General features: G+C 38.3%; 1 protein-coding gene across 10 annotated transcripts in view; it reads left to right on the plus strand.

Annotated features, from left to right (window-relative positions):
* The window catches only part of BICD1 (BICD cargo adaptor 1), a 243,955-nt gene that overhangs the window by 158,443 nt on the left and 60,699 nt on the right, over window positions 1-24,813 (plus strand). For all 10 annotated transcript variants that reach the window (XM_043882069.1, XM_043882070.1, XM_043882072.1 and 7 more), the window contains exon 3: window positions 12,772-12,924. In XM_043882069.1, coding sequence (XP_043738004.1) covers window positions 12,772-12,924 — 153 coding nt within the window. The remainder of the gene's footprint in view (window positions 1-12,771; window positions 12,925-24,813) is intronic.

A 24,813-nucleotide genomic window follows, 5' to 3' on the forward strand; every position in this document is an offset into this window, starting at 1 on the left:
ATATACAACTGAATTCCTGTAGTATTTGTTAGCCTATAGTACTCACATGCCCAGAATATTGAAAACCTTCAGAAGGGAAAGATTCTGGAGACATTATAACAGTCGGGGTCAAAGTTATGGCTTTGCTTTAGCAGTCAGAGGTTTTACTCTGAAACTTCATAGATAATGAATGTTCAAAACTTGGGCACCTCTCGCTACTATTACATCATTATCTCCAGAATCAGTTCTTTGCAAGAAGTTATATATTGAAAATAATAAAATAATTTATTTTTCAGAAATAGTATCCACTAACTTATTATAAAATGGAGCAAATTTGCTGAGGCATTTGTATTTCTATTCATTCCTTATTTCATAGAGAGGAGGAAACTAAAACCTAGAGGGTTAACAATAATCTGGTTCATAATAGCCATCATAAGCCATTCAAGCAACAAATCATTTAATAAGCCATTTTTAGGCTTGGAACTTCCCTGGTGGTCCAGTAACTGGGACTTCGTGCTCTCAGTGCAGGGGCCCCAGGTTCAGTCCCTGGTCAGAGAACTTGATCCCACATACCACAACTAGGAGTTCTCATGTCGCAAATAAAGATACTGCATGCAGCTAAGACCCCAGCACAGCCAAATAAAAAAAAACATCATTTTTAAAAAGAAGAAGAAAGCAGAGTTTAATGGTTCAGAACACACGTTCTAGAGCTAGATTGAACTCCTGACTCTGCACTTATTCTTGAACTTGGAGGAAATCATAAAAACCTATCCATGCCTCCATTAGCCTAGCTGTAAAATGGGATTATAATGGGCTCTACTTCACAGAGTTGTTATAGAGACTAAAAGTTAAAAGAGTTTTATATTTCTGAAGTGCTTAAAATGGTCTTGGCACATTGTAAACATTATGTAAGTGCTTATTAAATAAATAAATTCTAGCTTGTAACTGAAGAATGCTATATGAGATACGGATTCTAGTGATATGTATGTATATCACTAGGTGTGTATGTGGTATATATGTATATATGTACCACATATATGTAAATAATTTCATCATGATTAGTCCATTATATAATTATATTAACCATGTTCATTCTCATGTGGGAACAAGTTGGCTTTGTAGATACAGTTTGAAATAAGCAAAATGTAAAGAAACTCTGCAAATATACGTAAGATACTCAGAACAGTGGGTTGGAGGGATGGAACAAGTTGAGAGTGAGATTTTTATTCATTGCATATATTTTTATAATTTCTTGGTCTGAAATCAGTATCTCCTCATTTTAAATTATCCATATGATGAGCTAGAAGCATATCTACATGTTGATGGGGTTTTTTTTGAAGAATCTTCAAATGGTTATTTATAAAGAACATCCTGAAGAATTTCCACCACTGTTCTATAAAAGCGTTTAACTGACCTTTTAAAAAAACTACCTCTTAATAAGGATGTAAGATGGCTCATTACAATTTACAAAGTGTTTTTAGAAATATTTTCTCATTATTTCTGATTATTCTGGAGTGGAGTAGAAAGCTATTTTTATTATCTTAGAGGTAAGAAAATTGAAAGTCCTGGAAATTTTTTGGTGTAAGCTAGCATTCAAATCCAGGTCCGGAGCTATTTTTACTCTACCACCCACTTCTTTGTAAAATAGTTGTTTTTCTGAAGGTGTTACTTTTCATACTATTCTATATGTTGAAAACTTCATTTGAGTAACTATATTCACTGTTAGTTTAAACTTTCTTCTTTATTACCAATGTTTGGGTTATTTGTTTCCTGGGTAATAAAAATGCTTTATAATGGCTCAGACAGTAAAGAATTGCCTGCAATGCAAGAGACCCACTTTTGATCCCTGTGTTGGGAAGATCCCCTGGAGAGGGAATTGGCAACCCACTCCAGTATTCTTGCTGGAGAATCCCATGAACAGAGGAGCCTGGTGGCCTACAGTCCATAGGGTTGCAAATTGTCAAACACGACAGAATGACCAAGCACATGTGTGTGCACGTGCTCACACACACATATTAACAAAAATAAGCAAGTAAATCAGACCAGTCAGATACCCTGTAAAACTTTCAGAACTATCTGGATGAATCAGTCAGCCTCTACTATATGCACATACCTAAGGAATAAATAAAAATAGTGTCTCTAATAACCTTCAGCACCCTGAGGGGTTAACTTGTATCTTTCAATCAAGTTATAAATTTTATCAATACCTCCCTTTCTGTTCAGGGTTTTATCCCTCTGATACTTATCTCACATTTTGTCATTTTTCAATCCCTTCTTCTTTTTCATTCCTCTAATTTTTTCTTTATTTCAGTGTTCACTGCTATTTTTAAAAATTGTTTTAAATACATACCATTACTTCCACTTGTGTTCACTTCTTTCCTTTTCATGGTCTTTCTTCTCATTAAAAATCTTTATATAGGGTGTTCCCTTGGAAATGGAAACTAAAATTAATTATTATAATCAATGATTTTGAAACTGTTGATGCTATTCTTTATAGCAAGGTCACAAGAAAGTCTGTGAAGCTGAGGTGAAATATGTGAGGTGCTAGAGATCGAACTATCTCTGGAATATTTGTCAATTGAGCCTTGATGTTTATTGTACAATCTAAATTTCAAATCTACTTAGTGTAAATTTCCCTTTTCCTAAATTTCCCTTTTCCATTTAATAAATTATTACAGTAATTGTGTAATCAGGGCAGAATGGATTTTCATAATTATAAGGAGATACTATCAGAAAAGAAAACTGTCATACCATCATTCATTATGATGTTTTGCATCATTAAATTTAAAAAAAAAAAAGAAATTTTAGAAAGAAAACCCAAAGAAGTAAGTAAGAGGTAACTAGACTATTTTGGGAAATGATCATGGTTTCCTGACTTCAAGTTTGATTATGGAAAGAAGAAAATATTCCAGTATCTTAATATCTGCAAAAGCTCATTCCAAAATAAATCAGTATGTCCTGGTTACAATACCCACCTCTCAAAGCCACACTTTCACTGATTAAAAAGTAACTTTGTTCCTTGAGTGAACTTTAAATGAGCATACTACTTTGTGAAGCATAGTATCTCTGTACTGGATCTGATATGTACTGGACACTGCCAGCACAATTTGCTGATAACATGTGGAGTATTCATGCTGCAGGAAAACTCTGTTACTGAAAGAATGTGGAGGGTCTGGCTAGCTCACCTCTCAAAAGCCAATAAACAGTCCAAGTTGGTGGAAAGGAAAGTTTGCTTTATTTCAGATGCCTACAGGTGGGGTAAGGAAGAGGGAGGACATCTGTGCAAAGGCTGATTTCCCCCCAGTGGCAGCCCCTGGGGCAAGAGCTTTTATGGACAGAAGGAGGAGACAGATGCAGAAACAGTACAGTCAGTTCTGACAATCATCTTCAAATTGATCATCTGTGGCTTGACCAGCATGATCTTGGTTGTTTTAGGTACAGTTAATCTTCAGTTTCAGGTCCATTTGTTTCCATTTCGCTGAGGTCAGTTCTTGGAATTGTGGCAGCTTATGTTGTGGGTATAGTCTGGTTATTATATAGTTAACTTTTCCCCCCTGGTGTTTTAGTATCTATAAGGCGGCTCACAGGATATGGCTCAGAATAATATCTATAACCCTTGAGAAAGAACTAAAGGTCTTTGACTATGCTTAGTGACTACATTATTATTTGGTCTCCTTTGACTGTTTTCCTTTGTTTCTGTATTTTTCATTTCTCTGATTAAACTTATTCTTTGACTAAAGTTTTCTACAGACAAAAGGCAAGCAAAGGACATGGGGAGGGAGGGGTAAGGATTGCTCTGTTTCATATCAGCTTTGCAAAATCTAAGATATTTTATCAGCAGTTAAAATTTTTATAGTCTCTCAAAAGACTATAAGCAAATAGAAAACAGATTAGTGGTTGCCTTGGGCTAGAGGAGATGGGAGTGGCGATAGCTAAAATACATGGAATTTTTTTTTTTTTTACCTCACTGTACAGCTTTTTGTGATCTGAGTTCCTTGACTGAGGACTGAACCCGTGCCCTCAGCAGTGAAAGCGCAGAGTCCTCAGCACTGGAACTGCCAGGGAAGTCCCTGGAATTTCTTTTTTGCAGTGATGAATATGTTCTGAAATTGAGTGTGGTTATGGTCACAACTCTGCAGCTTTATTAAAACTGTTGAATTGTATGCTTTAAATGAGTGCATTTTAGGTATGTGAATTACATCTTAATAAAGTTGATACCAAAAAAATTTTTACACAAAAATTTCTCCTGTAAAACATATCTTCCACCCAATTAAGATGCAATGTAAATGTTTATTAAGCTATTAGAATAATATCTGTATTATTTTAATGTCCTTTTATACCAGTAAAAGAAGGGGAAAATGGTAAATTAGGGTAAAAGAAAATCAGTCATCTCTTATTTATTTTGTGCCATCTCAAATGTTTACACTAAAAAGGTGGATTTTATGTTGCTGTCAAGATTTTGCTTAGGAAGAATGTTTGAAATGAGGCATTGAAATGTGAACTGCTTCTGGGATGGCTGGTCCTTGACTTCTAATGGAGGCTGATATCCCATGGGGAAGATGCTGATATTGCTTCAAATTCAATCTAGGATAGATAATTCTTCATGATGCCACTTTCCTTAGAACCAGATTTGCAGGTACTTTCAAAGTGAAGATTACAGAGTCTTGCTTTTTTATAGCTATACTTCTCTTGTATACCTGATCATCTTGTCTCACCCCTTTTCATACCTATTCACTCCTCTCCTTTTAATCTTATTCCATTATTTAAATCTGATGATCCGTTCAGTGCTTTGGCAATTGGAAGGAATCTAGAGTTGTGCTGTAAAGAGCTTGGTGGTTTATCCCACTCAAATGTATAGGTACTATCATTTTCTACTGTCTTAGTGTAACATTTTTCAATGATTTGGTCTGTGGATTGATCAAAATGCTCCTTTTAAAAGACAAAGATCTTGTGGTCAAAAAAATCTAGCAAATGCTACATACCACATCTTACTTTTATAAAGTCTCAGGGCATGCTAGCATATTAAGGGCTCTAAGAAGTCTAGCAGAAAAAAGATGTGCGTAACTTTAATATTGCAGTAACCCTGCACAGAACTGGCCTCATGTGGAGCTCACTAATGGGCAATGCTGTCCTAAAGTGGTAATCCTCTCCTCCTTTATTTCTCTTTCCCAGCCATGGCAAATCTCTTTACATGTTTTTTTTCCTCACTGAACTTGTTTGTTTCAAGCCATATTTCAAACTCACCTTGTTTGTTTTTCCTAGCTGTTTCCCACTTGTTTAGTCTGGATTGCCCTTGGAGATGCTGTCTGTATGGTGCTCTGGTATCTCGTTTTCTTCATTGATAGCTCTCCTAAAGATTGTGAAGCCCACATAACTGCCTGATAGAGCAACTGGTCTTCCTTTGTTGTGATTTTGGAAAAAGATCTCTTTGTCTATCAGCTTGTTATTGGCTGATCTCACAAAGACATCACAGTGTCACTGTCCCTCATTGATTATACCCATTCTTAAGAGAGATTACATAATAAGTTGTGTCAGTCCTATACATCTATATCTATAGATGTTTATCAAACCCTTTTCTTGTTACAAATTTCTACAGAGATGGAATAAAGTATGAATACACATGGATTGGATATCATTAAAAGGGTTTTAAAACACTGGATAATTTTACCTGTGGCTTGCTTTGTAGATGTGTACTTTTTTTCCAATCTATAAACTCACATATATGAAATGTACAAATATATCTGTACTTTTGGGGCTATACCCAGCTAAGTTCATCCATTCAAAGACTTCCCAACTTTACTCACAATTACCACCAATCCACCCCAGGCTGGAAGTGATGAGTCTGAGCTGTAGGATACGGCTACCACAAGTGATGTGCTTCCCTGGGTTCTGGGGTACATGGGGACCAATTATTGAAAACTAGTGAAGGACATCTGGTCCTTCTGACATCTAGTGAAGGAAAAATAACCAATACACAGAAAACAAATAAATAGTGATAAACACTTTTCAGACCATTAAAACAGGGTTATGTGAGTGTGACTGGGCAGCTATTGGGTACTTTAGGCACCATTCTGATCCAGCTAGAAGATGGAGGTTGTTCCCCTGACAGGAAAAGAAACAGGCACAGAGAATTAGTAACCTTGACCAAAGTTACTGTGTTGAAGCAGGGGTTTGAACCCAGGGAAGTTTGGTTCAGAGTCAGGGCTCTTCACCACCACATCCCACTACCTCTTCATGAGCTGTAATTGAAACCACGTGGCATGGATTTGTATTTTGTCCAGTTCTGTTCTCCTTCGGGCATAACAAGGCAGAAAGTTGGGTTCTGTGATCAAGAGAGAGAAATGCAAGGGAGTAAAATATGTTTGCAAGACGGTATGTGATGACAGTGTAATCAAACCTGGGTAAAGAAGGAAGTAAAGACACAGGGTTGCAGATAATGAGAACGCTGGAGATCTAAGCATAACAAACTTTGATGGAAGAATGTCTTTCCTCTAGGGAGAACTGGAGATGATTTAGAAAAATAGGAAGTAAGTTATTTGTTATGTGGGACAGAGAACAAATCACCTGAGCTGAGGACACTGAGGACATGAGAGGTCAGGCAAGAAGAACTGTCATCCACTCCTCTCACCAGCAAGAGAAGAGTTAGTTTTTGGCCAAAGGAAGGAAAATAAATATTAAGGTCTTGAAGTGCCAGAACTCCCAGCAGCAACTCTATGGGAGAGAAGTAAGAAAGTCAGCAATGCATATCCCATTCTTTCCCCTCTCTAGTTGTCTTCCCTCACTCCACTCACAGATCCAGAAATTCCTGGTTTGACTACCCAAATTAATAGTACATGTAATTATTAAGAAGACACGTCTTTAACTCTGATGTTCACTTTGTTGTAAAATTTCTTCCTTTCTTACAGTTCTGTTATCCTTATTAGGCCATTGTTTTTTTTACTCTACTCTTCTTCCTCTGTCATTTATTATTACATCAGTCAGTGACTAAGTCCTGTTCATGCTGAGATGTTCCTCAATATTCCTTATCCTCTTCCTCATGCTGACTTTTAGGGGATGACTTAGCTTATTCTCCTGTCCACCCTCCCACCTCTCAGAGTGACTTTTCAAAACATCGGTCTCATGTCTACGTGACTGCTTTGTTTAAAAGACTTTGATGATTCTCCAAATTCCTTTGTTTAATATAGATTTTCCTGCAAAATCTATCTCCTTACTTTGCACCAACCACACCAAACTGCCCTATTTCCTAAACCACAGCCTAGGAAAGAACTTGAAAGATTCCAAGTAATGAAAATATTTTGGTTCCTCCTACTACCTCATAGGTTAACCACACTAGATGGTAATTTAACTTTTTATTTTATGAAATAACACCAAATGTAGACATAAGCTGAAAATAATTAGCTTTTTTAGATTTTCCTGAATTTCTCTCTTCTTTCTCTCTGTCAGTACTCCAGCTTCACTGGTGCCCTAAAGAAATGCTCAGTCTGGCTATTGGCTATTTTAGTGTTATCCTCAACACAAATAGTACTCTCCTTTTGGCCAAAAGTTTACTTCCAACTGGAAGGTTCATCCACCTCTTTACCCATTTAGTCAACTCTACTTGTCCTTCAAGGTTCTAGTCAAACATTATGTCCATTATAAAGATACCCCTGACTCATCCAGGAGTAATTAGAAAAAATAATAATTGCTTTCAGCCTTTAGATGTGAATGTCTCTCTGTAGAAGCACATATTCCACTGTTAGGGAAATTTTCTGTGTGCCTAGCATCTCTGCTCATTTCTCCATATTATATCATTAAATTCTCATAGCTACCATATAATGTTAAGTATTAGTATCCCCACTTTACAGATGAGTAAGCTGTGGGCAAGAACTTGTCACCCAACTCACACAAGCTATTATTAAGTTCTAATATGACAATAAATATAATTAAGTTATGAAAAGCTAAGAGCTATAGACCTGGAAGGCACTATTATTTTTTATACTTTAGCCTTCGTGTAGTAATAAGTGCTTATATTTTCATATCTCTGGCCAATAGTAGAGGGAATTTATTATTCCCACAAAAAGAAATCCTCTTAACGTTAATTAAAATAAAACCCTCAGAATGCTGCTACACTCAAGTGCAATGCAAACAATGAGAATCGTCTACCCCAAACATTTCTGGGACTCCCCTGTCCTCTGAGAAGAGGCTGGGACTCAGGTCTTTGGAGGTGAAAGCCTAGAGTATTTCCTGGTTATGCCATTTTCTCTACTTTCTCTCATGCTTTATTTTCCTCACTCTAATTATTCTTGATAAGGGTTTTTAGTAGAGCTCAGCATCCTCTTATCCCAGAAAGAAAAAAAAATTGTCAGTGATGAGTGGATGATGAGTATGCAAAAAACAAACATAGCAAATTTTTAAATTTGCTGTTGGAAGCATTGCCTGAAAATTTAACCTTTGGCAAGCCAAAAAAACATGAGTTTCTAGCAAAATAAATGAGATCAGTTTTCTTCCTCTGGGTCTTATGTCTGTTTTATTGTTAGAAAGTCTTTCAACTTAAGGAGTCTCCACACCAAGCTCTTCCTTTTCCTTAATTAACATCAGAAGTGTTCATTACCTATTTTATGAGTTATTTGTTGTGACCCTCATTAGCTTTGCCATGGCCTTAAATGTGTCCTTACATTTACTGTCTTACTATATAAGGTTTTATGGTTAATTCTGAGTGTATATGAGCTAGATTTCCTGGGCATTATATTTACATTGTATACAGTCACATTTTACAGAAGCTCTTGTATCATAACATTTTTGTTTATAATTTTATGTAAATGATTGGCATCCAGTTTGTTAGCTTCCTCATATGTTCATGCATATAAATGAGGAAAACTAAATAACTATAAATCATTCAGTTAATGGTAGACCTTTAAAGATATAGAAAAATATTATTTAAGATTTCCTACTTCTACAAAATAAAAGAATTTAATAAAATATTGTAATTTGGCTTTACTGCCAAACTCTGTTTTTCATTCTATACTTATTGAACATATATGCTTAAAGTATTTTCCAAGGAGGAGGGAATAAAGTAATGTTTCTGCCTCCAAACAGCTGGACAGTATATTGAAGAACTGTAACAAGTCAAGGCATTTCACACATTTAGGTATGTTTATTTGAACATGTGTTTTCTTGCTTTGTTTCCTGCTCTAAGAACCCAGAAAAAAAACATAATCCCTACAATAATATTTCTTAGATCTTGTTTTCAGCTATTTGTATACCTGTTTATTCATTTCATGGTTATAAAGACCTAAAATATGTCAGGTATTAGGAACAAATGAGCAACACTACAGAAAAGATTTATTATATTCAGATGTTAAAAATGTAAAAGGTATGTAAATTACTAATTTCAAGAAATGTTTAGTGCTATTCTTTCAACAGTTATCTTCTCAGCATCTACTCTATACTAAAATTCTGATCTATAAAGAAAATTATATAGGAATATGGGAGACTGAAGGGCAGGGGTGGGCGAGTTGTTCAAGGAAGGCCTCTCTGAGGAAATAACATTTGAACTGAGACCTCAATGACAAATAGAAGCAGAAAAGTTTCCTAACTTGGATCCTGGGAATCTGGATCAAATGCAGGAGACCTTTAAACTTGGAGGGAAAAGTTATTGCATCTCCTTTTTCTCTAAACTCAGACTAAAATTTAACATTTTTGTCTGTTTGAATGCAGGCAACAAACTTCAGTAGCATTAGCAACACCGTTACTTTGTGTATTTTCATATCACGTCATGTTGTAAGATCTTTAAATATCATCATTGCTTTGAAAATATAGCATTTCTTAGATCTACCACGAGATCTGATTATACATTCCATTAATAAAGAGTCACATGTATTAGTGTGTCAGTTATGTGTTACTGTGTAGCAAATCACCCCAAACTTAAGGGCTCTAAATAATACCCCATGATTCTATAGATCAGATATTCAAGCTGTACTCAGCTGGGCAGTTCTTACCAACCAGCCTGGGGTCACTCACGTGGCAGCCATCATCTGGCAGCCATCTGAGCTGAAGAACTCAGTGTCTCACTCCCATGCCTGGCAGCCGGTGCTGGCTGTTTGCTGGGCCACATGCTCCAGCAGGCTAGCCTGGGCTTCTTCACGTGGTGGTGGAGTTCCAAGAAAGGAAGAACAACAGCTTCAAGGCCTCTTAAAGCTAAGGCTTCCACTGCATTCTGTAGGCCAGTTCAGGGTTGACTTGAAAGGAAACTCTACTACGTGTGACCACAGGAATGTACAATTAATTGAGGGCCACTACCATAAATAATCTGGGGCTTCCCTGGTGGCTCAGATGGTAATGAATCTGACTGTAATGCAGGAGACCCAGGTTCCATCCCCTGAGTCAGGAAGATCCCCTGGAGAAGGGAATGGCTACCCACTCCATATTCTTGTCTGGAGAATTCCATGGACAGAGGAGCCAGACAGGGATTGCAAAAGTCGGACACAACTTAGTGACTAAATCACCAGCTGGCACAGTGGTAAAGAATCCACCTGTCAATGCAGGGATATGGTTTGATCCTTGGGTCGGGAAGATCCCCAGGAATGGGAAATGGCAACCCACTCCAGTATTCTTGAAAGGAGCCTGGCAGTCTACAGTCCACTGGGTTGCAAAGAGTCAAACACGACTGAGCATGCACACATGTGTGTATGCGCACACACAAAACATACACACACACACATGCATAAAGCACCAATTTTCCAAACTCTGATGGGGGAGTCCTTCTACAAGTTTCAAAATCTTCCAACTAAAGCCACATGGCCTAATTCTTAACTGTAGCTTGGTGGGCTACAGTCCATAGGATTGCAAAGAGTCAGACATGACTGAGCAACTAACACTTTCTTTTTACCATAAATAATCTACCTGATTACTGTATCATAATTTTATAAAATATTATATTAAGTTAATTTTAACATAATCAGTATCCTTTATAATCTTGTCTTTTATGCTGTAAGGGAAGAAAATTTCCTTCTACTCTCTTGGGTTCTATGACTAGGATGAAGAATTAAACTGACATAAAACCAATTAACAAGAAAAAAAGCATACAAATTTATTCAATTTTTTTTTACAAGTACATGGGAGTCTTCAAAAGGAAAATGAAGACCAGAAATCATTAGGCCCAAAAACTTATATACCCTTTTTGCACAAAGAATGATAAATTATGGGGATATGAGAAGACAAAGGAGCTTGGACTGAGTGTAGTATATCATGGGACAGTGACTAGGAACTAAATAGAGGGAACTAAAGGAAGATCATTTTAGTAGGTCTGTTTGCACAGGTCCATTTTGGCACTGACTCCCAGTCTCTGGTGATAAGAATGTTCTCTTCCAATACAAGGAGGGCACCTTTCCAAGGGAAATTTCATGTCCAGCTTTTATGTAGAAAGGGGGAGGGCAGAGAGCCCTTCCTGAATCTGCTGTCAAATGCCTTCAGCTCAAAATAATCAATATACCAAAGTGCCATATTTTGGCATTGGAGGATCTGAACTCTTTCAGTGCCCTTTAAAATATTCTGAGAAGTGGTCTATTAGCTTCACCACGTTGTCAAGGAAGCTCATGGCACCAATGAGGCTAAGAACCCTTGATCTGGAGGCAGGGAGTCTGGGAGGGGGAATGCAAAAGTCTGAAGGCAGGAATGAGCTGCACAGTTCAACATCTTGTGGAAGCAGAAAGAAGTTTCTGTGGCTGAAGCCAGGGTAGCTGGAGCAAGGTAGAATTAGGCCATGTGGCTTTAGTTGGAAGATTTTGAAACTTGTAGAAGCACTCCTCCATCAGAGTTTGGAAAATTGGTGCTTTATGCATGTGTGTGTGTGTATGTTTTGTGTGTGTGCGTACACACATGCATGCGTGCTCAGTCGTGTCTGACTCTTTGAAACCCAGTGGACTGTAGACTGCCAGGCTCCTTTCAAGAATACTGGAGTGGGTTGCCATTTCCCATTCCTGGGGATCTTCCCGACCCAAGGATCAAACCATATCCCTGCATTGACAGGTGGATTCTTTACCACTGTGCCAGCTGGTGATTTAGTCACTAAGTTGTGTCCGACTTTTGCAATCCCTGTCAGGCTCCTCTGTCCATGGGATTCTCCAGGCAAGAATACTGGAGTGGGTTGCCATTTCCTTCTCCAGGGGATCTCCCTAACCCAGGAATCGAAGCCGGGTCAACTGCATTGCAGGCAGATAATTTACCAACTGAGCTATGAAGGAAGCCCCTTGGGAAGCATACTAATCTATAATTTTCTAAATATATTGTGGCTATATTTCCATTTTAGTGCATAAAACTACTACTCATTCCTTTTTCCTCATTATTTTAAATAATTTTATATTGTTCCACTAAAGGATGCATGATCATTTCATTGTTTCCTATTATTAGCAAACATTTAGACTTTTCCTATTCTTTGTGTAAATATGCAGAACTGTATTTTTCTTTTTGTTTACTTGTAAGAAAGTATGCTTAAGAATGATTTTAGAATTGCTGGGTTATGTGTATGTGCTTGTAAAGTTTGATAGATTTTAAATTGTTACTCAAAAAAAGATGATACTGGTACCAATTTACACTCCATGAGATATTTTTATTGTTATTAATACCAAGACTTTCCACTCCAGTATTCTTGCCTGGAGAATCCCATGGACAGAGGAGCCTTGCAGGCTGCAGTCCATGGGGTCACAAGAGTCGGACACGACTTGGTGACTGAACCAAACCACCAAGACTTTATCTATACTTATTAAAATCTATAATAAGAAACTTTTGTAATTACTGTTTATTCTCTTGTTTCAGAACAATGAGATGGGGGAGCTACAAAGAATACGGATGAAGGATGAAATCCGAGAATATAAATTCCGAGAGGCCCGTCTCCTTCAGGACTACACTGAACTAGAGGAGGAAAACATCACGCTGCAGAAACTGGTGTCCACATTAAAACAGAACCAGGTGAGGTTTAAGATTTTTGGTTGCACTCCAAATGGATTGACACCTTCTGAAATCTTAAATATTCTTCCTTCTTAATCTTAAATCTTAAACCTTCTTAAATCTATACTAAAATTCTGATCTATAAAGGAAATCATATAGGAATATAGGAGACTTTATCAGAAAATTAACTGTTGAAATTTGCCTCAATCTCCCAACATTATGTGCTGAAATTTCCCAACCCTCCTATTTCAGCTAAAATTTAAAAGGCAAACCTAGAAGTACTATAATTAACAAAAAAACTTTATTGGATGGGAAAAACTTACTTTATTCTTTAGTTATATGTTAATTTATTTCTGGAGTACGCTAATTGTTGTAATTAATCTAACCTGACGACTTATTAAAAGACTTACTAAAATCTAACCTTGACGACTTATTAATCTTGTAATACAAGCTTCAAGTTTCCCTGCAATCTCTCTGTCCATCCCTTTGACTCTCTCTCTTGTAAATTGTTTTCAAATTATGCAAGGAAGGGTATTATGAAATGTAAATCAGTAAGAACAACATTATAAGATAAAGAAGATGCCTAATTTCTTTGTTCTGCTGTAACCTAACAAAAAAGATTGCATGTGTACATTTGAATAATTTTGTGAGGCTTAGAAAACTTAATCGTTTAATTTTCCTGATCAGTTTGCTTTGTGGTTTGTTATAGCTATTAGTAATAGCTTTGTTGAATCTGTACTTTTAGTAGAATTTATTTATGAGTAAAATTTATAGGTAGTTAAGCAAAGGTAAGCTGGATTTCAAGGCGTTTTCAAAGGTGGTTTTTCCACCACAACCCTATTCTGGTCTAAATGTTGTCATAAGCTCTCAGATCAGGTCAACAAACTGCACCAGGCACTGTGCTAGGCTGAATTCAGAATCCAAAAGGTAGGATTCTCGTCCTCTGTCAATTTGGGGGTCAGTCCAGATGTATGTTTCCACTTCTGTCCCTTCCCAAGTTAGTATCTCCTTCTAGAACTGATCCATGGGTTCTATGTTTGCAGTTTCAACCAAACACAGATTGAAAATTTTCTTTAAAAAAAAAAAAGAAAATTCCAGAAAATTCCAAAAAACAAAACTTGAATTTGCCTCACACTGACAGGTACATAGCATTTATATTGTATTAGGTATTTTTAAATAATCTAAAATTGATTTAAAGATGTGCCAATGTGCATAGGTCATATGCAAATACTATGACTGCTTTATCTAAGGGATTTGAGCATCCACAGAGTTTGGTATCTGTGGGGCTCCTGGAACCAATACCCCATGGATACTGAAGCACAGTGGTGTGGTTTTGATAGATATAAAGATGAAGAGGGGAATGGTAAAATCCAAAAGGAAAAAAAATTCCGTGTATTGACACAATTGAAATCTGATTTCTGATCATTGCCACTTCCCCTCAGTGTTGGGGAGCAAGATGTCTACTAAGGAGTGCAGGGGGTGGTTCTAGACCATTAAAAAAAAAAAAGAGTTAACTATATATTCCATGTGTTTTTACCTCATTCCTTTCCCTTTAAGCCATGAATCATTGTGTGTGCTGAGGCTGGCAGTATGTGAGATCCCAGGTCTTGATTTGGCTGAGGTCAGTGAGTTCACAGTGGAGAAAATTAGAAAATTTTTAAAAAAAATATGTTTCTCAGAAGTGTCTTAAAATAAGAAGGGTATTTTTTTGTTGTTTTGTTTTTTTGTTATTGATGAAGAATGTAGAGGACTTGAAGTGCAAATAAATTGGTCATTTCTCCTGATCCCTAAAGCCCTCACAGCTCTCTGCACAGGCGGGAGTATGATAACACCCATCGGCACTGTAGGGTACCCCATCACTGCGCGTGGTAGACTGATGTCATCAGGAGGTTAATTTAGGCCAGTATTAGGTATTCTTGAAAGACTGCCAAGGTATCCTGTGAGAATTCATTAGCCCAGATGCCATTTCTATGGGAATTTGTACTACGAGTCTGGCTGATTACTGTTTACTGTTAACTCATGCCCTCCCATGAGTAATTGAAACATGGAAATCAAATGCTTAACTCAGAAGTTAGGGAAAAAAAACAGGAAAATATATACATCTTTTAAATTTTATTTTCTAGATGTAATATTGTAATTTTCCCAATTAAGTGTCTAATTAGTTAATTTAAAATCACTTTCCATACAAAGGGTCATTCTGGCTTATTTAACAAGTGGGTGCACTGGAGTGCCACATGTTTCTCCTAATTAACGAAACGCTGATTTTGGTTTTTTCTTCCTATTGGCCTTTATTTACAGAATTTAGCATTCAAATACATAACAATGGTTGGCTTTCACTTTCAGAATTGGTCTGAATGTTGCTTTGTACTGAAACTCCCTATACAAAATATACTCCTCCAGCCTGGTTTGAGGTTTCCCTAAATAGCAAAGCTGCTAGGATTGTAAAGCGTTTAGTTCTAAAAACTAAACAATCAATAGATTATTTTCTAAATAATTGTTTAAATAGCACTTCTTACTCCCTATGTAGCTTCTATATTTTATAATCTGTTTCTATCTCTCTTCATTACAACATAACACCTAAAACAGGGCCTGGTCCATAATAGGCATTAAATAATTGTTGAAAGAATAAGTAAACTTTTTTTCTTTATCTTACATCCACAAGTCAGCTTAGAGAGGAAACTAAAATTTAACATTGTTACTATTAACCATGTCAGTTTTTATTTGTGATCCTAATTATGAGGTATAGGAACACCAAAGAGTTGACTCTGAAAACTTTAGCCACACTCCTCACATTTGGGTCTACGTCCCAAGTAGCTCAGTTGGTAAAGAATCCGCCTGCAATGCAGGAGACCCTGGTTCGATTCCTGGATCAGAAAGGTCCGCTGGAAAAGGGATAGGTTACCCACTCCAGTATTCTTGGGCTTCCCTTGTGGCTCAGCTGGTAAAGAATCCACCTGCAATGCAGGATACCTAGGTTCAATCCCTAGGTTGGGAAGATCCCCTGGAGAAGAGAAAGGCTACCCAGTCCAGTATTGTTGCCTGGAGAATTCCTTGGACAGTCCATGGGGTCGCAAAGAGTTGGACACAACTGAGCAACTTACACTTCACTTTGTCTAAAATAAAACCAGACCTTACCTTATATTAAATATGCTTTATACCTTTATACTTCTCAAACCCAAATATCTGAAAGTGCAATAAGCAGAAGTCATATGAAGGTATCAATTGTCATTTCCCCAACAAACCATCAGAAAAATTCATTGATAAAAAAAAAGCTGATAATTAGACCTCTTGCAGTAAGATATCACCTCAATAGAGATTTAGCAGAATCTCAAAATGGGATGTCCAGGGGAAGGATGTTCATGTGATTTGAGGATCTGAACTGGTGGCTCTTGCATGATGGGAAAGTGGTTGGGATAGACAGAGTTTATGACATAACAGCTTTGAGTAGGGAGGTACAACAAAGTGAGGGTCTTGATTGGAGTCTTGAGGAAGCTGTTTTAGTTGAGTGTTATCTTCCAGGAGCTTGTTTTTCACTCAAGTAGCTAGTTTTTTATGCCTAGTTCCAGTATTGGTTAACATAGAGGAAGGACTAACATAGGACAGGAAATCATATTCAATTTTTAGAGATGTGATGGTAGGAGAGAGAAATAATAAATTCCATGTCCCTCATGTCTCACATACTGAACTAAGGCACTCAATATTTATTGTCTGAGCACTGAAAACTATGGTTTTCAATTAACAATTCAATTATATTTTTATTATGAAGAATATTTCCTCTAGGGATATATTTCTATATCAAGTAATTATGTCATAAGAGACCCTGGAATCAATTCAGTTTGATTTCATTTAACCAATATTTCAGATGTAGCTTTCTATGAAGCCATATTTTTAAATTTATTTTAATTTATCTTTAATTAGAGGATAATTGCTTTACAATGTTGTGTTGGATTCAGCCATACAACAATGTGAGTCAGCCACAAGTATACATACATCCCCTCCATCCTGAGCCTCCCTCTCGCTCTACCCCCATCCCACTCCCTTAGGTCATCACAGAGCAAGGCTGAGCTCCCTGTGTTATATAGCAACTTCCCACTGGCTATCTCTTTTACACATGGCAATATATATAGTTCAGTGTTATGCTTTCAATCCCTCCCACCCTCTTCTTCCCCCACTGTGTCCACAAGTCCATTTTCTACATCTGTGTCTCTATTCCTGCCCTGCAAATAGTTTCATCAGTACCATTTTTCTAGATTCCATATGGTTGTTGTTGTTCAGTCACTAAGTTGTGTCCAACTCTTTGCAACCCTATGAACTGCAGCATAAGAGGCTTCCTGTTCATCACCATCCCCCAGAGTTTGCTCTAATTCATGTCCATAGAGTCAGTGATACTATTTAACCATCTCATCCTCTGTCACCCTCTTCTCCTTTTGCCTTCAATCTCTCCCACAATCAGGGTCTTTTCAAATGAGTCTCCTCTTCCCATCAGGTGGCCAGAGTATTGGAACTTCAGCTTTAGCATCAGTCCTTTCTATGAATAGTTAGGGTTGATTTCCTTTACTGGTTTGAGCTCCTTGCAGTGCAACAGACTATCAAGAGTCTTCTCCAGTACCACAATTCAAAATCATCAATACTTCAGCCCTCTCTTTATGGTCCAACTCTCACATCCATACATGACTACTAGGAACACCACAGCTTTGACTATATGGATCTGTGTCAGCAAAGTGATGTCTTCGCTTTTTAATACGCTGTCTGGGTTTGTCATAAGTTTTATTCCGAAGAACAAACGTCTTTAAATTTCTTGGCTACAGTCACCATCCTCAGTGATTTTGGAGTCTAAGAAAATAAAATCTGCCACTGCTTCCACTTTTTCCACTTCTATTTGCCATGAAGTGATGGAACCAGATGCCATGATCTTCGTTTTTTGAATATAGAGATTAAGCCAGCTTTTTCACTCTCCCTTTTACCCTCATCAAGAGGCTCTGTAATTCCTCTTCACTTTCTGCAATTGAAGTAGCATCATCTGCATATCTGAGGTTGTTGATGCTTCTGGCAATCTTGTATCCAGCTTGTGATTCATCCAGCTGGCATTTCACATGATGTAATCTGCATAAATGTTAAATAAGCAGCTGTATGACAATATACAGCCTTGTCATACTGCTTTCCCAATTTGGAACCAGTACGCTGTTCCCTGTCCAGCTCTAGCTGTTGCCTTTTGACCTGCATATGGGTTTCTCATGAGACAGGTAAGGTGGTCTGGTATTCCTGTCCCTTTAAGAATTTTCCACAGTTTGCTGTGATCCACACAGTCAAAGGCTTAGTCAATGAAGCAGAATTAGTGTGTTTTTTTTTAATTCTCTTGCTTTTTATATCATCCAATGGATGTTGGCAATTGGATCTCCGGTTCTGCTACCTTTTCTAAATCCAACTTGTACATCTGGAAGTTCTTGGTTCACATACTTTTGAAGCCTTGCCAGAAGAATATTGAGCATTACCTTGCTAGCATGTGAAATAAGCACAATTGTATCTAGTTTGAATATTGTTTGGCACTGCCTTTCTTTGGGATTAGAATGAAAACTGACCTTTTCCAATACTGTGGCCATTGCTGAGTTTTCCAAATGTGCTGGCATATTGAGTGCAGCCCTTTAACAGCATTATCCTTTAGGATTTGAAATAGCTCATGGAATTCCATCACCTCCACTAGCTTTATTTGTAGTAATGCTTCCTAATGCCCACTTGACTTCACACTCCAGGACGTCTCCTAGGTGAGTGACCACACCATCATGGTTATCCAGTTCATTAAGACCATTTTTGTACAATTCTTCTGTGTATTCTTGCCACCTCTTCTTAATCTCATCTGCTTTCTGTTAGGTCCTTACTGTTTCTGTCCTTTATTATGCCTATCTTTGAATGAAATGTTCCCTTGAATCTCTAATTTTCTTTAAGTGATTGCTAGTCTTTCCCATTCTATTGTTTTCCTCTAGTTCTTTGCATTGTTCATTTAAGGAGACTTTCTTATCTCTCCTTGCTATTCTCTGGAACTCTGCATTTAGTTGGGTATATCTTTCCCTTTCTCCCTTACTTTTCATTTCTCTTCTTTTCTCAGCTATTTGTAAGGCCTTCTCAGACAACCATCTTGCCTTGTTGCATTTCTTTTTCTTGGGGATGGTTTTGATCACTGCCTCCTGTACAATGTTACTAACCTCAGTCCATAGTTCTTCAGGCACTCTCTCTATCAGATCTAATTCCTTGAGTCTATTTCTCACTTCCACTGTATAATCATACGGGATTTGATTTAGGTCATGCTTGAATGGCCTAGTGGTTTTCCCTACTTTCTTCAATTTAAGTCTGTACTTTGCAATGAGGAGATCAAATGAACTGAGCCATAGTCAGCTCCAGGTCTTGTTTTTGCTAGCTGTGTAGAGCTTTTCCATCTTCAGTTACAAAGTATATAATCCATCTGATTTCAATATTGACCATCTGGTGATGTCCATGTGTAGAGTTGTCTCTTGTGTTGCTGGAAGAGGGTGTTTGCTGTGACCAGTGTGTTCTCCTGGCAAAGATCTGTTAGCCTTTGCCTTGCTACATTTTTTACTCCAAGACCAAACTTGCCTGTTAGTCCAGGTATCTCTTGGCTTCCTACTTTTGCATTCCAATTCCCTGATGAAAAGGACGTTTTTGTTTTTGTTTGTGTGTGTGTTAGTTCTAGGTCTTGTAGGTCTTTGTAGACTCTTTAAACTTCAGCTTCTTTGGCATTAGTGGTAGGGGCATAGGCTTGGATTACTGTGATGTTGAATGGTTTGCCTTGGAAGTAAGTCGAGATCATTCTGTCATTGTTGAGACTACACCCAGTTACTGCATTTCAGACACTTTTGTTGACTGTGAGGGCTACTCCATTTCTTCTAAGGGATTCTTGCCCACAGTAGTAGATATAATGGTTATCTGAATTAAATTCATCCATTCCATTCCATTTTAGTTCACTGATTCATTCATATAATGTCGATGTTCACTCTTGCCATCTCCTGTTTGACCACATCCAGTTTACCTTGATTCATGGACCTAACATTCCAGGTTCCTGTGCAGTTATGTTCTTACAGCACTGGCTTTACTTTCACCACCAGACACATCCACAACTCAGTGTTGTTTCCACTTTGGCTCAGCCTCTTCATTCTTTCTGGAGTTATTTCTCTGCTCTTCCCTAGTAGCATATTGGACACCTACCGACTTGAGGGCGGTTCATCTTTCAGTGTCATATCTTTTTGCCTTTCATACTGTTCATGGGGTTCTTAAGGCAAGAATACTGAAGTGGTTTGCCATTCCCTTCTTCAGTGGACCACAATTTGTCAGACCATGACCCATCTCAGACTCTCCACTAGACCTGTCCCCCTTGGGCTGCTCTATACTACATGGCTCATAGCTTCATTGAGTTACACAAGGCTGTGATCCATGTGATCATTTTGGTTAGTTTTCTGTGATGGTGGTTTTCTTTCTGTAGGCCATGAGACTGTAGTTCTTGCTTCTTCTGTCTGCCCTCTGATGGATGAGGATAAGAGGCTTGTGCAAGCTTCCTGATGGGAGGGATTGGCTGTGTTCCATAGGGAAAACGGGGTCTTGCTGTGGTGGGCCGGGCCATGCTCAGCAAAACTTTAATCCAATTTTCTGTTGATGAGTGGGACTGTGCTCCCTCCTTGTTAGTTGTTTATCCCGAGGCAGCCCAGTCCTGGAGTCTGCAGACTCTATGGTAGGGCTAATGGTGACCTCCTCCAAGAGATGCCAAGATGTGTCTCCCTGGACTGCTGCTGCCACTGCCCCTGACCCCACGGCAGGCCACTGTTGACCTATACCTCCGCAGAAGACCCCCAAACACTCAGGCAGGTCTGACTCAGTCCCTTGTGGGATCACTGTTCCTTTCCCTTGGGTCCTGGTGCACACAAGGTTTTGTTTGTGCCCTCCAAGAATCTCCATTTCCATAGTCCTGTGGAAATTCTGTAATCAAATCCCTCTGACCTTCAAAGTCAGATTCCCTGGGGATTACCAGTCCTTTTGCCAGATCCCCAGGTTGGGAAGTCTAATGTGAGGCCTAGAATCTTTGCAACAGTGCAAGAAACTTCTTTGATATAATTATTCTCCAGTTTGTGGTTTGCCCAGCCAGAAGCTTTATGGTAGGGCTGCAAGCTCTATGGTAGGGCTAATGGCAACCTCCTCCAAGAAGACTTAGGCCACATGCCATGCCTACTAGGACTGCTGCTACCAGTGCCTCTGTTCCTGCAGCAGGCCACTGCTAACCCACGCCTCCACGGGAGACCCTCAGACATTCACAAACAGGTCTGACTTAGTCTCTTGTGGGGATCACTGTTCCTTTTCCTTGGATCCTGGTGTGCACAAGGTTTTGTTTGTACCCTATAAGAGTCTCTGGCAGGTATGGGTTTTGATTTTAACATGATTGCACCCCTTCTACCGTCTCATTGCAGCTTTTCCTTTGTCCTTGAATGTAGAGTATCTCCTTGGTGGGTGTCAACATCCTCCTGTTGATGGTTGTTCAGCAGCTAGTTGCAATTTTGGTGTTCTCACAGGAGAAGATGAACACACTTCCCTCTGCTCCACCATCTGAACTGAAAAGCACAAACTTCTTCCCCAGGGCATCCGAGTTCAGAAGAGAGGTTTACAGGGAGAATATCCTCCTCACCATGAATCTTGGAGGGTACCCAGCAAGTGCGGGGTCCTGGTGCTGACTGCTTCCACCCTTGCTTTTGGACTTTGGCCCCTTTTTGTTTGTTTGTTTGTTTGGGTTGGTTGTTTTTCTGATGTTGAACTTCGTGAATTGCTTATATATTTTGGAGATTAATCCTTTGTCAGTTGCTTCCTTTGCAATTATATTCTCCCATTCTGAGAGTTGTCTTTTCATCTTGTTTATAGTTTCCTTTGCTATGCAAAAGATTTTACATTTAATTAGGCCCCATTTGTTTATTTTTGTTTTTATTTTCATTAATCTAGGAGATGAGTCAAAGAGGACCTTGCTGTGATTTATGTCAAAGAGTGTTTTGCCTTTTTTCTCTAAGAGTTTTTAGTTTCTGGCCTTACATTTAGGTCTTTAATCCATTTTGAGTTTATTTTTGTGCATAGTGTTAGAAAGTGTTCTAATTTCATTCTTTTACACTTTGCTGTCCAGTTTTTCCAGCACCACTTATTAAAGAGGGGCTGTCTTTTCTCCATTGTATATTCTTGCCTCTGTTGTCAATGATAAGCTGCCCATAATTGTGTCAGCTTATCTGTGGGCTCTTAATCTTGTTCCATTGATCTATATTTTGTTTTTGTGCTAGTACCATACTGGCTTGATGATGGTAGCTTTATAGTATAGTCTAAAGTCAGGAAGGTAGATTCCTCCAGCTGCATTTTTCTTTCTCAAGATTGCTTTGGCTATTCAGGGTCTTTTGTGTTTCCAAACAAACTGTAAATTTTTTTATTCTAGTTCTGTGAAAAATGCTATTAGTAATTTGATAGGGATTGCACTGAATCTGTAGAAGGCTTTGGGTAGTATAGTTATTTTCACAATATTGATTCTTCCAATCCAAGAGCATGATATATCTATCTGTGCCATCTTTATTTCTTTCATCATAGTCTTATAGTTTTCTGCATGTAGGTCTTTTTGCTCATTAGGTAGATTTATTCCTAGGTATTTTATTTTCTTTTGTTGAAATGGTGAATGGTGTAGTTTCTTTCATTTCTCTTTCTGATTTTTCATTGTTAGTGCATAGTAATTCAAAGAATTTCTGTATTAATTTTGTATCCTGCAGCTTTCCTAAATTCATTGATTAGCTCTAAGATCATGGCATCTGATCACATCAATTCATGGCAAACAGATGGGGAAACAATGGAAACAGTGACAGACTTTATTTTGGGGGGCTCCAAAATCACTACAGATGGTGACTGCAGCCATGAAATTAACACATGCTTGCTACTTGGAAGGAAAGTTATGACCAACTTAGACAGCATGTTAAAAAACAGAGACATTACTCTGCCAGCAAAGGTCCATCTAGTCAAAGCTATGGTTTTTCCAGTAGTAGTGTATGGATATGAGAGTTGGACTATAAAGAAAGCTGAGCTCTGAAGAATTGATGCTTTTGAACTGTAGTGCTGGAGAAGACTCTTGAGAGTCCCTTGGACAACAAAGAGATCCAAGCAGTCCATCCTAAAGAAAATCAGTCCTGAATATGCATTGAAAAGACTGATGCTGAAGCTAACACTCCAATACTTTGGCCACCTCATGCAAAGAACTGACTCATTGGAAAAGACCCTGATGCTGGGAAAGATTGAAGGCAGGAGGAGAAGGGGACGACAGAGGATGAGATGGTTGAATGGCATCGCCGACTCAATGGACATGAATTTGAGTAAATTCCGGGAGTTGGTGATGGACAGGGAGGCCTGGCGTGCTGCAGTCCATGGGGTCACAAAGAGTCAGACATGACTGAGCAACTAAAGTGAACTGAATTGAATGATTTTCTAGTGATATCTTTAAGGTTTTCTTACATATGGTATCATGTTATCTACAAACAGAGTTTTACATCTTCTTTTCCAATCTAGATTCTTTTCATTTCTTTTTCTTCTCTGATTGCCATGGCTAGGACTTCCAAAGCTATGTTGTATAATAGTTGCAAGGATGGGCACCCTTGTCTTATTCTTGATCTTAGAGGAAATGCTTTCAGTTTTTCACCACTGAGAATGTTTGCTGTGGGTTTGTCAAACAGAGGTCATGTACTTTTTTGAGAACAAAAAACACTGTTACTGGCTCAAAGAGCTTAGTTCAGTTCAGTTCAGTTCAGTCACTCAGTCGTGTCCGACTCTTTGCTACCCCATGAATCGCAGCATGCCAGGCCTCCCTGTCCATCACCAACTCCCAGAGTTTACTCAAACTCATGTCCATCGAGTCGGTGATGCCATCCAGCCATCTCATCCCCTGTTGTCCCCTTCTCCTCCTGCCCCCAGCCCCTCCCAGCATCAGGGTCTTTTCCAATGAGACAACTCTTCACATGAGGTGGCCAAAGTATTGGAGTTTCAGCTTCAACATCAGTCCTTCCAAAGAACACCCAGGACTGATCTCCTTAGGGTCTCATGTAATTGAAGAGTAAAGCTATCTGTTAGGTTTAGCCATACAGGTTGAAATTAAGATCTTCACAGTTCCCAAATAAAACCCAAAAAGAAAACAAAAGATCTTTAGAGTTCTGAAACTCTGAAAAGATTGCAGTGTTAAATGCTGTCTCCAACCCTCAAGTAGTTAAAAATAGAATTACTAAACTATGAAGTTGTTGTAAGCAAATGCAGCAAAGTATTGATTTTTATAATGGTGACTACTTTGATGCTGTCTTCAAAATGTCAATTACCAATTTTTAAGTGCCTTCCCATTCTATTTCTGGTGCTTCCACTTTGCTGTGATTCTAATCCTATGATGCAGCCTTGCTGTAACGGTACAAGAATAGAGTGATTTGTTTGCCTGAGTGGGTCAACAAAGACTTCAGTTAGTATCAGAGTCTTGATTTGGGTCTTGAAGAATGAATAAGAGTTTTCCAAAAGACTGTCTTTGCCTGGCAGAGAAACATGAAACAGCTGGGTAAATAGAAGGACAAGCCACATTTGAGTGAGTGTGAGTGAAGCTGACCAGATAGAAAGAGATCAAGTCGTAAGGAAATTCTGCTATCAATTACGTAAAAATTACAGAATAAAAAAATCTACATTACAAACTAAATTAATGTCTTACTTCATTAGTTAATGTCTTTCTTCCTTCCTCCTGTAGACCAGGAGTCAGCAAAATTTTTCTAAGAAGGGTTAGGTAGCAAACATGTTAGTTTTTGCAAGCCATATATTCTTTCTTGCAACTACCCTGCTCTGCCGTTCTGGTGTGAAAAGCAGCCATAGACA

The sequence above is a fragment of the Cervus elaphus genome, chromosome 22 (assembly GCF_910594005.1).
Source record: "Cervus elaphus chromosome 22, mCerEla1.1, whole genome shotgun sequence".
Classification (NCBI taxonomy): Eukaryota; Metazoa; Chordata; class Mammalia; order Artiodactyla; family Cervidae; genus Cervus; species Cervus elaphus.